This window comes from Anopheles funestus, chromosome X (assembly GCF_943734845.2).
Source record: "Anopheles funestus chromosome X, idAnoFuneDA-416_04, whole genome shotgun sequence".
Classification (NCBI taxonomy): Eukaryota; Metazoa; Arthropoda; class Insecta; order Diptera; family Culicidae; genus Anopheles; species Anopheles funestus.
In genome coordinates this window covers 7,671,675-7,689,939 of record NC_064597.1, presented here as the reverse complement: position 1 = coordinate 7,689,939, position 18,265 = coordinate 7,671,675, and the positions used below count along the sequence as shown (strand labels likewise).

The following is an 18,265-nucleotide window of genomic DNA, read 5'->3' as shown; positions in this document are numbered from 1 at the left end:
CATTTGATTAAAAATTATTTTTTATGGATTTTTATTTACAGCTTTTAAAAGATTGTTCAACCCTGCATTAGATGGTACGTTTCTCGTTTCCTTAAACAACCACTAACCTAAGGCATCGTTCACATAAACATTCCATCGTAATTGAGAGAAGCAACAACAACAACAACAACAAACAAATACAAAAGAGACACACAAAAAAAAATCATAAAACAGAATAATTCAATTCAGGTTTTGCTTGTATTGCAATAAAATAAAAGGGCAACCAGCGCCTCATTCGATTGTTGGGTTTAACGAATAAACAAGGGTTCTCTCTTGCACATGCCGTTTCTTGTTTTTAAAGCCATCGTAAGCTGCTGAAAAACCTACTTAAAGAGACAGACTTGAACAGCGACGACAAAACAAGAGGGGCAGAAGGAATTCTATACTGTATTTTGTTTTAATACAGAAACAAGGAAAAACGAACAACTGATCATTTGTACTTTTTCCAGATTTTTAACTTCCTTGTTCTTTGCTTTTAAATGTCCATTTGTACACTTTTTATTTATGTTGTTGATACAATATACAAAGAGACAACCAAATTGTTTGTCTTTTTTTTTTGTTGGTAATTATCAACAATTTAATTCGCTCATAAATGTTTTCCCACTCCTCCTCGTTTGGAGAATTTTACAAACTGCTTCCCGGGCGAAGGGATGAAAAAAAACGTGGGTAAAAAACCTCCCAATAGGGCTATAAAACGGAAGAAAATAGCTTCAGCAACAATGCATGCCAGAAAACCGAATAATAACAACAAGCGGTTCATTATGAATATGAAATATAGCGAGAGCAAATTTCGTGTCATGTTATAGCTGATTTCTAGGTTATGTTACGATTTTTCTACATTTCCTTAATACCGTGTTGTCTTGGCCTCGTATCAAAGTGAACTGTGTTCTTCTCGCTCACACTCACGCGCACCGTGCGCTTCACACACTGACTGCACGTGTATGGGTTTATGGTTGGTGCAATACCAAGAAGTATGCTTACCAATCCATTGAAAACGGCGATTTGTTGAAATTTGTTATGTACTGGCATTCAAATACCACCACACTGGCAAATCTCGATCATTTCCCAACAAAACACACACACACTCGCAGGTAGAGGTGTGTGTGTGCGTGTGTGAGAGTGGTTGTGCATGCATTTGCGGACCGTGTGCCGTTTGATAATTGTACTTTTGTTTGCATAATCACGTGTGCTTTCTATTTTATACTTCCATACTAAGCCATGGAAGTGTGTAGCAATTCCGCTTGCACACAACACTGGTTGCGAGCAGTTTGTTAAAGGTGTAAGTGCGTTTGTTCCATACCATCTGTATACACAACAGGGAACAAGTACATAGCGACTTGAACTCTACCATCAACTCTATTCTGGGCTTTAGAGGCTGACAGAAATCCTTCAAAAAACTCAAATACTGAAGCAAAACCGTATGATCGTGTGTTTTGGGTTTTTTTTAATTCTTTCTAACGGAGCGCTTGAACGAATACCGGTTTGACCGATTTTGTTCGATCAATATGTTTTTCTTCTTTCTCTTTCTTGCATCCCTTTCTTATGTTTTTTTTTATTGTTCTCTTTACCGTCGAATTCAATGCTTAGATATAGTGGTATTTGAACAACTGAAAAATCTTCTTCATATTGTTTTGATTTAAAGTTCTTTTTCCTGTATTAAGATAGTTATATTTGTACTTCTATTTTTATGGCATGTTGCGAAGAGGTAATTTTATTGCTGTTTTTATATACATTTGAAAGAAAAGTTAAAAGTTTTTTTTGGCATAAAATTTTAAACACACTTAACCGTTTGATGCTTTTCCATGGTTAACAGCTGAGGGTTCCATACACACACAAAAAAAACACCCGCAGATAGACTTTATTACTTTTTCCACTTACGCCATGCTCATAAGAAAGGTACAAGACGGTTTCGCATACACAAGCATACAACCGACTACGTCAAGTGTATGTGGAAAAAGCGCGTGTATCCGCGTCGCAGGTTTGTGTGTGTGGTTGAGAAAAGATGAAATAGTTGCGACGATAACAAATCAAAGGGTATAACCCTGTACCACCGCAACGCGCGAAAGAGATGGATGGATGCTGTTCCGGGTGTGCGAGCGAGTGTGTGCGTGAGAGCTCGTGTTTGATGGAGCGAAAGAGAAAGGTAGAGTTTCGGAACCGATTACTTCACGACGTTCGTACGCGGTACGGTTGCGAGAGCGAGAGCAGCTCGTCGTGCTCGAGACGGTGCCCGAACGATGTGAGACGATTTGCTTAGTGTAGTGTGCTGCTCGTTGCTTTCCCAAAAACACACTACGGCATGCACTGCCCCCCGGGTGTATGGGTACGTGCCGCCTGGATGTATGTGTGTGTACCGCGCGCACCTTCGCACCTACCCTTTTGACAATCCGCAGACCGCGCAACAGAAGCACACTCACACACGCACACACACACAAACACAAACCCGAGGGGCCCCAGATGCGTTCGCCCAGTTCGACTTTGACTCGGGGTGTACGAAGAAATCGAAACTTTTTGCTTCCTTCCTTCATTCGGTCAGCATCCATAGGAGCATTCGGCTGTCTACTACAAAACTGGTGCGTGTGTATACTAAGAAGTGGTACGTGAGCAAGCGAACGAAAACTTGAGTTCTCCGCTAGAGCAAGACGGGGGCGGTTCAGTGGCGTCGAACGATTTGTCGTACGATCGCTTTTCTGTTTGTGTTTCCACAGTTTCATTTTCTTGGTTTTTTGTTTGTGAGTTTAATTTTGAAACGTTTAAAAAGTTTTTAATTTCACTTTCTAAAAGATGAGGAAAGCATTCATTATAATGTGGGCTTCGATGAGCGAACAGTAAATTGTTGCTTGCGCGCGACTTAGCGAAACATAACGACTGTAATAACGTTTGAAACTACTGCCGTATATGTGTAAGAAAATAGCATCATTGGCGCTAGAGCATTAATTAAGCATCCCGTATGGACAGAATAGAATACCCACGAATATGCGTTAGTGTTGCTCTGGTAGGTTACGCTCATCTGCAAGAATAGACGCCAAGAAGTCAAGTTTTTTTTTTGGTACAAAGCGTATGACATAACACGGGATCAGAAGTAAAGGGGGGGTAGAAAAGAAAAACAATTGTGAATCAAGAGGCAGTGAGGAAAAAATGTAAACACTAGATCCTTTTTGTTTCTTTTTGGGTTAGAAACAAAAAAAAGAAAGCCCAAAGACAAGGACAGGCAGATGTGTACGATGATTAATGGTTGTTGTCTAATGTCGAAACAAAACAAAAAACTATATAAAATCAAAAATATGATAGTGAAAAACAAATTGGTTCAGTCAAGATCGATTAGAATGTCGATCAGTTCAGTGTGGTTGTAGTTTTGTACTGCTCTGATGTCGTCATATTCCGTAATATTCCGTCCTGATACGGTAAACAAACACTACCGATAAGACGATAACACAGTTTTACGTACACGATCGTGATCATCCTTCGTGTTAACACCGGTGCCAGTGTGTGTGTGTTGAGTGTGCGTTATCAGCGTGACGGCGTTACGGCACACGGCGTCGCACGCATCAGGATACAGCGTTACTACAATCAAACGTCAAAAAACTAACCTCTCGTTAGCACACAGATGTACATATGGTGCATCCTCTCTTCCTATCCGCTCTCAATCATCGTCCTGATTGCTTTCCTTCTGATCTGATCGTGCCACACAGGCTAAGTACGCGATCTACTAGTATAAATGCGTTTTGTTGGCAAATGTTTGTTCGTGCGCGCGATCGAAATATTTTCGACAGGTTTGATCTTTGTCTTCCATTCTGTGTAGATTTATGGATCTAGCTGGATCTCCAGTCTCACCGATCGTTGACGGTTTCGATTCGGTTTTTTTGTAGTTGGAAATTGATCAATCAATGGGGAAAAACGATCGATGTTCTGATCGTTCAAGCTCTGTTCGCAAATGTTTCTCTGCTTGTTGACTATTACGAGCGAACGTAATGGATTTTGTGTCTTTTTCTTTGGCTTCTGTTTGTGGGAGGCATGTAAGAAAAACACTCTGATCAAACAACATACAACAGAACATGTGTTTCTTGTCCTTCTTTTCATTTTTTTGGAAGGTTTCTCAGAATGAGTACGAGATAATTCGTTCGGTACAAGATACAGTGCGTGGAATTTTTTTTTTCTCACAATTTGGTGTAAAACAATTCAAGGATATAATTTTTTACTAGTAATCGACTATTTGAGTGATAAAAAAAATCGAGAACAAATACCTTTTAAGTAGGTAAACTGACAGGTAGCAAAAAAAAAGGACGGTGAGCGAGCGAGACAGCTGACATGAAAACACAATCAACCACAATCAAAACATGCATCACACCCAAGCGATGCACACATCCTGCAAAAACGAGCAAAAGCTAGTTTGGTGAAAAACATCGCAACAACAATAACAACAACAACAACAACAACCATCAGCAACCTTTTTTTTTCTTCCCCGCCGCAACGCTACCATTCGCTACCCCAAACACCACCAACGCGCGCTACAAGCAACAATGTCCGCGTGTGAGAAGGAGCGAATAAGAAGCAAAACGGGGAAGATGAGAAAAGCGAGCAAAACACGATTGAAACAGATGAAAATGAATAATGGAAAACTGGAATAATTGTGAAGATGTGAAGGGAAAAAGGGGTGGTGGGTGTTGAAGAGGGATGAGGAGAAATGAGGAAAAGAAGAATGATGAAGCATAGAATTCCTTTCGTTCGGGGCGCAGGGAAATGGTATTGGAGAGGAGAGAGAGAGAGCGAGGAGAGAGAGGAAATAATGAGCTGCGAGATTGAGTTTGTTTATGTGTCAGAGCGAAATGGGGGAATTGGATCGAGTGACAGAGAAAGAAAGCGAGAGAAAGAGAGAAGTTAATAGAAAGCAAAGAAAAGGAAAGGGAGAAAAACAAGCAATTCGAGAGATAGGAAAGAAATAAATAGTAAACATTAATGCGGAGAGCAATAGAAAAATTGGTTACAGTCCAAAAAAAGCTAACAAGCAAAATGAACAATAAAACTTGAAGAAGGAAGTGAAAACGAAGAGGAGGAGGAGAGAAAGAGAGAGAGGAAAAAACATACAAACAACTAAAACCGGTTGAGATGATTTTTGAGGGATGGAAAATGTTTAAACGAATTCATGATTGAAAATGGTTTCGGTGTAGGGCATTAGGGAGGTTTACATAAAGGCGGAATGTTTTTTATAAAACTATGAATTATGTTAATAATTATACTGTCTGTTGTTATTACAGCAAGTGTATCACCTTCGCACCTGTTTGCAAACACGCATCCCAATCTGGTAGCTAATGTAACGCTACACTACCACGTCCGTGAAACGTCAGACGGAAACGTCAAAACAACGGTAGCGGTGCACTCGAAACACTACAAACATCGCAAGAAGGAAACAGTGTGCCGCGCGCTTACTTGCGCCTTTAGTGTACGGACGCGCGCGCGTGCGTGTGTCTCTCCTGTGTGACTTAGTGCGTTAGGTTGCATCTGTTTTTGGGTCTGTTTGGGGTTCTGATTTGTTGGGGTCACTTCACACACGCATTTGGAGCGGGGTGTACGCGCGTGTTTATATGTGTACAGTGTAGTGCGGTAAAAGAAGAAGAAGAAAAAAGAAGAAGAAAGAGAGCACGAGAGGGAGAGTGAGCCAGAAATTAGAAAACGCTACGACACGGTGCGGTGAAAAGTGGCGTGGAAAGCCATGGAAACTAGCTACAACACGGCACCGATCGGTGCTGGAACCAGTGAGTTCGATATCAACATGTTCGACCAGTATGTCTACAAGGTTAGTATCCCGTTGTATATGGACTTGTTAGCCGTTTTTTGGGGAATGGTAATATCCTTGAGCCTTTCGCGGGACTTTCAAATTGCAAATTCTCACCCTGATATTGTGGTCCAGATTTTCGTGGAAATGAGAGTTGTCAGGTGGTTTTTTGGGTAAACTTTTAGATGTGTATGATAAAACACTCAAACTGTATTCTGGAGGTGAGTAATAACCTCAATCTAGAAATAAGATGGTTTTGCCGTACAAACTCCAGGAAAGGTCGTCATACCTTCAGTAGGACAAGTATAAAGTCTTCTTAATGTCTTCACATCTTCCGCTTAAATCTCTGATCAGCACTGGAAAAGAAAAGCTGGTGAATGTCGGAAAAGGTCCTATAGACATTCTTCACTAGTACTTAATCTTAATCTCGCCATAAAAACTATAGTCTCATTAAAAGAAAAAACCAACAACCATGCATTCCAGATAAGAGTATCTGGTTTAAATGACGTGTCTCGTCTCGCAGAAAGATGATTATCATACTATCTGTTGCTTACTTTAATATAACGTTAAGCCCAAGAAAAACAAGAACCGTTTTGTGCAGGGAGATTTAATTTAACGGAAAGTTGCATTAAAAACAAGTCACCGTACACGATGTTAAAACGAGAAAAAGAAAATAACCAGGCCATAAAGCGATGAGCAAGGCCATCGCACACTTATCGTTGAATATTGGTTTTGTCTGCATGGGATGTTCGATTGCGGACCAAACTTCTTAACCTATTCTTAGCACGAACCGGTTAAAGAATACGGCGGGGCCCATAAAGAGGAGAAGGGGGTTTGGGGGAGGAGCTCTTTAGCTATTAGATGTGGATTGTAACGCATCAGGACACTAATTCTGGACAAGTTTCGTTTCTGACGTTCGCGCTGTAATCGAACGTTTTTTGCTACTGGGGTTGTCAGTAGACGAAGCAATGATAACGAGATACGATCAGGGTGAAAGAACTGTACTAGCCTGCTGGTTCAATGGCCCAGTGGCTGTGTGGAAGCTAACTAGCATGCACGTCCTTTCCATGAAGGAATCTGCATAGTCCAATCAAATTTATTGAAGTTTTGCGGTACGTTCAGAACTCATGAAAAGAAACTTTTCAAACGTGACGTTTCTAAACTTTCAATTTGAAAAAAAATGTAAACGCCATTTGCTGCGTCTATAAAGGCTTAAGTTAGAAAGCATTTAAAGACACCATCAGTCAAATATATTTCAGAAAAATGTTGAGTGATATAATGGAAACCAGATTTGTTTGGATATTTAAAAGCATCTTAAGGTAAATTAAACCTTAAAATGCTTTTAAATGACAGAAACTTTCCTTAATTGACAACTATCACGAGCTGTCAAAATAGTTGTATAGTGAAACAATAACAATAAACATTACTGACATTTGGGGCGGCTCGGTGGTGTATGTGATAATCGGCGCCGGTTCACATGACAAGACCGGGGATCAAATCCCATCCGGACCGTCCTCCACAAAGCAAGGACTGACTATTCAGCTACATGGTAAAAATAAGTCTAGTAAGTCAGAAATGATCGGCATGACCTCAGAGGTCGTTACGCCAAGAAGAAGACATTACTGAAATATGACAGTTTGACAGTTGTTTTTAAGTGAGAGTTTCTATAATTTAAAATCACTTTTATAACGCATCATACGTCAAGAATGATCTTCTTGCGTTACGTTACGTTACTATCGTTAGATCGTTATATCAAGACACTTTATAGCAAAATGGTTTATTATAGTAAATACATGTCAGATTGACAGATCATGGTTTAGAAGACATTAATCCATCATTCCTGGGTTTTACCTGCCCAAACGGTTCAAAAAAAGGTTATTTACTAAATTTTCGTATGTTTATTCATCTGAATGTTATTAAAGAACAGTTTTTGCACATCATTTCCTTGTGCAATCGCATATCGAACTCTGATTGATGTTATTTTCCCTTTTCGCTTCCCACGCTGTCGCTGCAAGGAAAGCGCCAAACTGCACTTCGACTGGTTATGCGTGTGTCCTGCCCATGCTCGTCCTTTACCACCACATAGAACCGTGTGCGCGCACACACACACCCACATTCGGAAGCATATAACAGCACGCATAGCGTTATACAAAACATAACCGATAGGTGAACAAAAAAAAACAAGAAAAACAAATTGTTATCCACACACAACAGAAGTGCAGAAAACAACAACAGCTCCTCATCGCGAAGGCTTTTGCGCAAACATGCTTCTCCGCTTGTTTTCTTCATTGTGTCGTGCCGTTTGGCTTTTGTTTTCCTTTTTTATTGTTTCGTTTATTTTAGTGCACTGTGTTTTTTTTTGTGTCTTCTTATCTTTCTGTACCGTTTTCTTCCTTCTTTCACTGTTCTCATTTTTATTTTTCCCTTGTGTTTGGTGTGTTTTTCCTTTTCCTTCGCATGGTTTTATTCGCTCCAAATCAGCAACGCGGCTTATATTCCGTTGCTTTTTTGCATTTCGTTGTTTCACACACATACACACACATACACGCACACGATCAACACTGTCTTACCAATGTTTTAAGATTTTAAATGTTTTCCCTTCTTCCCGATTCTTTCGGGGTGTATTTTTTTTTTGCATCGTTGTAATCTCCTTTTTCTCCTTCCGTTATCTCTTTCTATCGATGTTTGCTCCCGAATAAATGTATGTTGCGTTTGTTTTTTTTTAGTTGTTTTGTTTTATGTTTTCCTTGTGTTTTATCTTTCTTGGATGCCTTCTGCTCTTTGTTTGCAGTCTTAAGACACCAATAGAATTGATAGGAAAAAAGAGAGAGAAAAAGAGAGATGAAATTAGAATGAAATCAATGTGCTGGAGTAGAATGTGTTTTGCTGGCAGCATATTCCGGTTGCGGAAACGGTTGCGTGCAGCAAGGAGGGAGGGGAAAGGTAGTAGAAAATGTTGTTAAACAGGTTATGTATATGTGTGTCGTGTAATGAGGAGAATGGGAAAATTGGCGTGCGTGAGGGAAACGATGGTGGAAAGCAAGGTGGGAATAGCAAACAAGCTGGGACAGACTGTCGAGCGACGAAAAAAAAACAACGAAAAACGGAAAAGATGGATGGCGAATGATGCGAGAGAGAGAGAGAGAGAGAGAGAGAGAGAGAGAGAGAGAGAGAGAGAGAGAGAGAGAGGGAAAAAAAACTGATGCGAACGATCAGATAGAGATGGCAGTTTATTACAATCAACGTCTGTTTGGAATTGCATCTGTAACAAACCGGCACCCGTCCCCCCCTGGCCTCACGTGTACGTTACATACCATTCGTTTTGTTTCGCTTCTTTCCTTCTTTAGTTTGTCAACTTTGCTTTCCTGTGTTGGTTGTCCTATTCCTTTACACTTTTTTTTCGTTTCATCGTTTTTCGCTCGTTTACATTCCATCACACGGACGATCGGCGCTATAGGTTTTTGCGCGTGAAATAGGCCCCTTTTTCCCACCCACTATCTTCGACTGGTTCATATCCTATCCTATCTCGACCTAGTTTTTATCATTTTTATGGATCGTTTATATTTAATAATGTATAATATTTACACTATATTCCTGATGGAATAGTTGCCATAATATGCCATAAAAATGAAATTAAAAAAAAAAGAAATAAAAGATGCTATTCGTTATTCGGTTCAGTTGATTTGAATTTAGCATCCTTTGTCTTTTTGGTTTTTTGTGTGCCGGTTTGTGAAGGCACATAAATACATAATGTAACGTTTTCCTAAAAACAAATACGACAATGCATTTCCCCCTTCATTACACATTTCGCCAAGCGAACTCCAACCACCCAGCCCATCATCCACCCACCATTTAAGGGGTGGAAACTGGTGGATGGAAGAAAGAGCGAAGCGGGAATGAATTGTATCAGTAATGGTCGTTGAATAGAGAAGCAGGCACATTGAGGGAGGGAGCGAGACAGCTGCAAGTGCATGCCATCGAAAGGGAGGATGCTAGCAAGGTTGCTGGATATGAAAAGGAGTATGAATGGTTGGGGTACGTATGTGTGCGAGAATAGGTAAGGTATAGGGGAAGAATGTTACGGGGAAGGCTGGAGGAAAAGTAGTAGAAGGAGAGAGAGAGAGTGAGGAAAAAAAACCTCCCAAGTTTCGAAATAGAAACTCAATTAAAGAAATGTGTAGATGAAAGATGAAGAAGCATTTGAAATTTCGTGAAGAAATAAAACAAGAAAGCGTAAGGGGGGAGGTGTAAGGGTGGAAGATGCGGAGAAAGACAACGGAAGAGCCAACGGAGGGAAAAGAAAAACGGAACGCAACCGAACACAACAGCAGCAACAAAACTAGAGAAGGGAATGTTAAGTCGATGTGGGGATAAGTCGATATAGGGAAAGGAACAGGGTAGGAATAAAAATAAACAACAACCAACACTAAAGAGAGAGAGAGAAAGAGGGAGAGAGAACACAAAAAACATCAGATAACGATTGTGTTTTGGCGTATACCAGTTTTGGGGGCAATTGAGGTATAAGATAGGAATAGAAATGAAACAAGAATTAATTTTGTTACATTCATGATAAATATATCTCTCGCAGCAGCCCCCTTTCCCCTTCTCCACCCCCGTCACAATTTGTTTTATCATTTCATACTTAGCTCTTAAGCATACACACGCTCTCTTTCACTTAATGCTATAAGTGATGAATGCTATAAAAGTGCGCAATGCTATAAAAATTAAACGTCATTTTTGATGGAAATCATTTTGTTTCTTTTTTTTTCATACAATGCTCCATCCCATTTTCTTCGTTTTTTGAATTTCGTTTGAAAGTCTTTTTTTCCATATTTAGCAATTGTTGTTGAATGTTTGTTGAATTTAGGCGTGTTGTGTTTCACAACAGTCGAATGTGGTTTCAATTTGATATGGTCGAAAAATTAGTTGTTGAAATGGGGTGGCAGGGGGGGTGGGCAGGGAATGGAAGTACAGGGGAAGGAAGTTGCTATGCGACGATGCTAGAATGATCTCAAAAGAAGCTGAAGGTCAATGTGATTAGCATGAGCAAAACTTTATGAGCTTCAATTGAGCGGTGGAAAGAGTTTTGTGATGAATATGATGACGGTGGTGTGGGGGGGGGGGGAGGGGGTTGACGTATAGGTTGGGTGGGCGTGCGTGGTGGGGGAGGGAAGAGAGGGGGGGGGGGGAGCGTGCGTTTTGGACCCAGTTATAGTTCCAACTTCCTCTTCTTCCCCTGCCGCAAATACGGTTCATGTAACCATCCACCCTATTCAAGCCCAAAACTGTTTTGACTGACGCAACAACCATGCTACTCCATTTTTTTTTTTTGAGGGAATGTTTCTCTTTCCTTCTCTTCGTTTCTCTCTTTCCGGCTCTTTCTTGTAACGGACGACGAATAATTTATAAGCTCTATTTCCATTTTTCTCCAACTCATTACACCACGTTTTTCTACACCCCCCCCCCCCCCCTTCCGTTCCCCCCTTTTCCGTTCAAATAGAAAATTTTTGTTATGCAGTTTTTTTTGGTGTTTGTGTTTGTAACAAAACAGAATAACAAAAAACCAAAAAAAAACACGAACAATACTGGTCCAGTTGTTTATCAATAAGAGTTGTATGCTTTTTCTTTAAACTTCCCCCGTTGAACACACATTTGATGACACATTTCAATATGTCCTCGTTAAATGGTAGCAATGTTGGACGCACGGGAAAGTGCCTTTTGATGAACAATTTTACAAAATATGTATTTTTACATTATTTAGTACAAACATTAACATTTACGTTCAACTGTGTTTGCCCCTGCCCAAGTAGCGTTCTCTCGTTCCCGCTCTTCCTTCTCTCGTTCGCATGCCGTTTTGTATTTATTTCTATTTAAAATTGCAACTCGGAAGCTCGGAAGGGATTTAATTTGTTTGTTACAACGATTTCCTTCAAAAAAAGTAACCGTTCGCGATTTCCGCTTTTGGTTGATTTTCTTGCTTCCGTGTTGTGTGTGTGTGTGTGGTGCAATTTTACTTTATTTCATCATCTCTTGTTTGACTGTTGCCTTGCCTTCTGCCTCGACTTACTTTCTCTCTTCTTCCCTTTCTCTCTTCCTCCCTTTCTCTCTTCCTCCCTTTCTCTCTTCCTCCCTCTCTCTCTCTCTCTCTCTCTCTCTCTCTCTCTCTCTCTCTCTCTCTCTCTCTATTGTGCAAGATGTGTTTCCTACTCGTTCACGGCCGTACACCGGGTACCGTAAAAGGGTTTGGCCGTATGGTGGGGCCAAGATTACGCGTGGGATGATTAGAAGCGCAGAAAGCTACGTAACCATGCAATTGCGTAGAACGTAACCTTCGCGCAAGCATAGTACACTTTTGGTGTGATATTAAAACTAATTAACTTATCGGTTGATTATGTGTCAATCGAGCGTATTTGCATATTGAATCTTTTACCATAATCGTAAAAATAAATTGCACATGAGTTGCTATAAAAATGGCTAATTGAAAAACATCGCACAGGATTTAAAAAATGGAAAGCGTGTAAGCGGTTTAGCGGTCAAATGGACATGCGTCCTGTTGTTAAAATTAAAAAAAATTAACATTTTTGCTAAACCGATCTTTTACGATCGTCGATAGGAAATGACTGACTCCGTTAGTACCCGTACGCCTTTCGGTCCGATATTTGCCTGCTTGGGATGTACAAAATTGCGTACAAAGCAATGATTGTGTCGGGATGACCCGGGTGTCATCCGGAAAATGTGCGAGAATTAGGTGAAAGGCGTTACAGATGCCACAAGTGAACGTACACACGTGTGTTCGGTAATCATGAAAAGTCATTAGCGATTTTGCATTATTGGAATTTAATTTTTACAATATTTCATAATTGCTTCCCAGGTTGAGCTAAATTGTGTTCCCCACAACGTGACTTAAAAAAAAACCGATGCTATAAATTTCATTTCATTTTTTTATGGCATCTTTTTTATAGTTGTTACTTGTTTCGCGCCAGTTGAATATAAATTATAATTAAGATTTTTATAAAAAGTTTTTTAGGTGTTAACTCACTATAAAAATAGTGGTTTTAATTCACTAAGAATATAATAACAGCCCGATGTAAAAATATGCTATAAAAACTGACAGCAGATGATAGTGAAATTTAGTCACATGATAGCATGGAAAAAAGAGTTCATCCGCTCAATTCACGCGTGTTCATTTTGGGTTGATTGCGTTGAGGACAAACGTATTTATATTTTAGAACAAGCTTTAGATGCAATTCTTAAACAAATCAAACAATCCGCAAAACCTTCATCACCTTCGATTCTTCTCGAGACGATTCTTTCGGTGAGAAAATAGTGTTAAAAACACAACCCTTGTTTCGTTTCCCAGTACAAATGTACCGTGTTTTTCATTCCGGAAGCAGAAATAGTGCGTGTATTGTGCTGCACATCGTAACCCACAAACCGAATCACCTTCCAACCCCCTCCCCCCCCCCCCCCCCTCAGCAGCAACATGGTTGAAACAATTGTACAAAAGGCAAACCATAACCCGTGTGCACGCAGCCTATTAGGCAATGGAATCACACACACACAAACGCACAGAAGCACAGATAATAAAGAAGAAAAAAAAAACAGATGTAAGAAAAATAAAATTACTCACTTTTTTGCGGGAGAATTATGCACCGAGAGTGGTTGTTTAAAAGGGTCCGTGGTTTGGTGCTTTGAGCTTTGATGTAACGTAACAGCACAACAGTAGATATAATTTCCTTTTATGCTTTTGTTGCTGTTGTTCCCTTTTTGCTAGAAGAAGGATAACTTTGTGCAACCTGTTGCAAAACTTACCATTTTTTTCTTATTTTTTTATTCACTTTTTTCTTTAAATTGCTTATTTGACAACAAAATTAAATTTCTTTTAAATTTAAATAAATATAAATATAATACTCCTATTCCTATTCCTAAATACTCGTAATTGCAGGGTTTTTCAAGATGGAATTTCTTACAATGTTGTAATTTTTTTTTATTAATTTTCCATTCCACGACAATCCCAGAAATGAAATTCCCCAATGGTGGAAATAAGTCAATTATGCCATAAATGGCGATGTTTTTCAATTAGTGATTTTTATAGCAACACGCGTGCAATTTATTTTTGCGATTATGGCAAAAGATTCAATATACAAAGACGCTCGGTGGACACATAATCAACCGAAAAATTAGTTTTTTTGCTAATAAAAGGATGAGCAAATTAAATATTCATCCCTTTCAAAACCCAATCAAGCTTTAGCTAAGCTTGATTGTACAGTCACTTATTTGCTTACTATTTTTGACGAGACGCTTTATCACGCCGCAATGTGGCAAAATATAGGCACTCCTCCATTCCGGGTCATCCGTACGGTTGTGTCCATTTGTAAGTTGTCCCACTTATCGTACCCCGTCTAGTACGCTTTCTATTATGCGTTAGCTGCACAACACGGCTGCTACACACAGCATCCCAATGTGGGTCAGTACGAGATAGGGACAGCAGTATGGTACTGCACAATGAAAGTGCAACGTTTTTCTTTTACTTTTTTTTTTGTTTTGCAGTGTTGTTTTGTTTGAAATTATTTTAGAACGATTATTAGCAGCGGTTAGCTCTCTTATCGCGGGAACCGTTTTGCGTACAGCTTAATGAAATTTTTCATACCATTTTGATGTTTGCTGAACCAGATCGTTCAGAATTGTAACGAAAACACGCCAAAGCTTTCATCTTTCTTAACAAAACAAAACCATACTAAAATTTGATTAGTTGCTGCAGTAGCGTGGAGGAGTGTAGAAGGGAAGAGAAGAGCAGAAAGAGAGGTCGTATTGTTGTAATTTTGCACAACTTCGGTATTGTCATATGTGAATCCCTTCACATGAAGCGAGAAATTTCGAACCAGATCATAAAAGAACGTTGTGGTGTTGCTCATTCTGCAGCAAAGCCAACGAAAGGTGTAAGATGTTTGCTACGGATTAAGAATAAACAGGGACGCGACATAATGCAATAAATTTATCGTCTACAACCCGTTTGTTTGTTCGACGCTTCAAGAAACTTTACATACGTGAAACATTTTGCACCTGATGCAAGGTTCGCCGAACAGTAAGCGTAAATAGCGATAGAACAGTAGCAGATATTACCGCTACAATATCACCTCTAAACTGAGCGAACTGAATAGTGCAGACGGTAAGGTCACCGACACAACAACATATCCGTGCCTCGGTTCAAATCTCGGGTGCGCAGCGTGTTCGCCCGCTGTATTACCATTGTGTGGCAGGTCCTTTGCCTCGTTGCGTTTGTATTTGTCATTACACAAATAAAGTGTAAGCAGAGAAGTTGTTCTTCTGTGTGTAAACATGTTTTGATAACGCTTTCGCGCATTTCTCTCTTTTCACCCACACAAACACAATGGTACTTGTTCTCCGATGTTCATTCCCTTTCTAACGTCGTTCGATCGTTGACTGCATGAGTCAGGGGAGCGTTACCCAAAAGTGTTATTAAAAATTTAAATAACAGCAATCTAATCTCGCACAGCCTTTCGGTGTGATGATATCTTATCAAACGGTACTTCCAAAATCCTATCCATTGCTGGTGATAAAAAGGAGACAAATAAAAAAAAATTAAAAAAAAAAATAATATGGGAAAAAATATTCACAAAAACAAAACAAACCGATATAAACATAATATACACCTGTTGATTTGAGCCAATTATCCAACAGTTGTACAGATTGTTAGTATTGACTTGTCACAATTTTCAAAGAATCGTTCAGTGTGGGATTTTTATGTAGCAACTATTTGATAGTCGGCATAATGATGGAAAAATACCATAGGAACAGAAACTCTTCTTCGTATTTGCGTGCCTTTTTTGCAAGTTCGTTCTTAGACGCATACCGTGTGTGGGTGTGCTAACTTCTAGAATCGATATAGTTTTATTTGCACTGCTCGTTGGAATGGAAGTTTTACGAAAAAACTATGTGAATCGATCTACAAGATCACCAGGCAACCATGGTTGAGGATTTCCTCAGGATTCATAACCTCAAAAACTGTTTGACATGATTTTTGAGGAATTTTTGAGGAAATATCTCAACTCGCAGCTTTTGAGCGCACCAAATTTGAGGAAGATCTCAAACGGCACAATATTATTGGGTTCGAAACGTTTTTTTGAATAGTTACAGAGACTCGCGGAAGTTTAAGGAGTTTTTAAGGGATTTGAGTGACCTGAGGAAGTTTGAGAAGATGTCTGGACTGCCGTAGCCTCGCATCTTGAGACCAAATTTGAGGAAAATATCAAACGGCCACGAATATTATTAGGTTTGATACGATTTTCGAGGGATTTGAGTGACCTGAGGAAGTTTGAGGACAACTCTGGACTGCCGTGTCCCTGCAGCTGGAGACCAAATTTGAGGAAAATCTCAATCGTCTACGAATATTATTGGTTTGGAGACGCTTTTTGAGGGATTTGAGTGACCTGAGGAAGTTTGAGGAAAAGTCTGGACTGCCGTGGCCTCGCTACTTGAGATCTCAAACGACCACGAATATTATTGATTTTGAGACGTTTTTTGAGGGGGTTTGAGAGAACTGAGGAAGTTTGAGGAAAAGTCCGAACTGCCATGACCCCGCAAATTGAGACCAAAATTGAAGAAAATCTCTAAGGGTCACGGTTATTGTTGGGTTTGAGACAATCTTTGAGGGATTTGAGAGACCTGAGAAAGTTTGAGGACAAGTCTGGACTGCCGTGGCCTCGCAACTTGAGATCTCAAACGACCACGAATGTTACTGATTTTGAGACGTTTTTTTGAGGGGTTTGAGAGACTTGAGGAAGTTTGAGTAGAAGTCTGGACTGCCGTGTCACTCAAAATCTCACAGACTGATTTTGATACGCTTTTTGAGGGATTTGAGTAACTGAGGAAGTTTGAGGAGATGTCTTGATTGCCAAGATGTATTGATTGTGCAAGATTTTTATTGATTGTTTTGCATTTCATTATTTTTCTGTTACAAGTTTTCAATGGTTTTTACCATAATTTTATATAAACCTCCAGTGTCCGACGCTATAACATTGAACTCACCTCGGCAACAACAAAAAAAGGCGAACAACTGCCGTGTATATATGCAGTGCTAGCGCAATGGTGTACGTTTATGTTTATGCTTAACATGTTCCCACCCAGCGACTAGTCTTATACGCGCGTTATTACGTCTAAACATGTGCGTTGCCTTATCTTGGCCGTGTTTATTTGCCTCACTCAAACAAAGATAAGCACTTTCCTGTATAATTTCCGTTAATAACACTTGGTTCGGTGTGTTTTCCTTTCGTCTTATCGAAACGAATCCACCATCTTATCATCGGTTATCCGTTTCTATTACTTATTCCCCGTTCTGCTCTCGCCAGTTCTCAGCGCCAGTTCGAATCAAACGCTGCTATAAAAAAACGCGTAAAGTTTTTAAAATTGAAACGCCTTATTATACAACGGACAGAGTACCATTTTGTTTTTTCCAATGCGTGCGGTCTATTGACATTAGTCTGCAAAGCGAAAGAATATCCTTTAGCGGTAAGGATTTTCCCTTCCTTCCCAGGGATGCGCACCGTTTGCAACATTCGCTGACGGATCAGGTTGGAAAAGCACAAAAAAGCTTCGGTGACCCATTTGGTGTCTTCCGATGGGGCTATAACCAACGGCACATGCAACATGTGTATGTAAGTGCATTTTCTTGGCTTTAACAATCTACCTCTAGGTCATGCCTGCCGTAAAATGGATTTCAAGATTTATTTTTACCCTGAATACGAGCCGGTTCAGATGAGATTCGTGTGAGTGTGAGTTTTTTTTTCTTTTTATTGAAGCCTTATTGGTAAATGGAATCAAAAATAGTTCTAAAAGAGCATTAGTACATTAGTATTAGTACATTTAGTACAAAGAATTCATTCGATAAGATGAACGTTCATTTAACAAATTTGTTTATAGCATCAAAAACCGTTTATAAGCATAAGTCCGTGGCTCGAATCCAGCGATTCGATCCAGCCATTATGGCACGCAACAAAAAAAAACCGTACATTCACCAGCTTCTTCGCGTTACGGCATTAGGTTGGGGTTTCTTATTATTCACATACATATCGGTTCCTCGAAACATGATTGACCTCATTCGAGCAGTGTTGCGGGTTGGTGAAGAAGGCCAAACCTCTGCTGTAAGTGGAAAGGGAATTGAGTGGAAAACTGATATTCTCACACAACCCTCCACAACACCCTGCCCCCCCTCCCCCCTTCCCCCCTTTTGTGTACGTTGTGAGTTTTCCACCAATATTTCGCCGTATCACCCATTTTTCTTTTTTCCCTCCCCCTCTGTATGTGTGTGAATAGAGGTGGGAGGAATTGCATTTTTATTCATGCTGCACATGCAGCATATTTGTGCACATACTACCCACTTTGTTTCCGACTATTTTTCCTCTCCCACTCCCACACAGACACACACACACACGC

At 39.9% G+C, this 18,265-nt stretch overlaps 1 protein-coding gene across 4 annotated transcripts in view; it reads left to right on the top strand.

The window, feature by feature from the left end:
* The first annotated feature begins 2,486 nt into the window (after nt 1-2,486).
* The window catches only part of LOC125761613 (TOX high mobility group box family member 3-like), a 41,916-nt gene continuing 26,137 nt past the window's right edge, over nt 2,487-18,265 (top strand). For 2 of the 4 annotated variants that reach the window (XM_049422945.1, XM_049422917.1), the window contains exons 1-2: nt 2,507-2,635; nt 5,295-5,833. In XM_049422945.1, the coding sequence (XP_049278902.1) occupies nt 5,750-5,833 (84 nt within the window). In that variant the 5' untranslated portion in view covers nt 2,507-2,635; nt 5,295-5,749. Of the gene's footprint in view, nt 2,772-5,294; nt 5,834-18,265 lie in introns of all 4 variants that reach the window. The other 2 variants (XM_049422926.1, XM_049422935.1) reach the window with 2 other exon arrangements.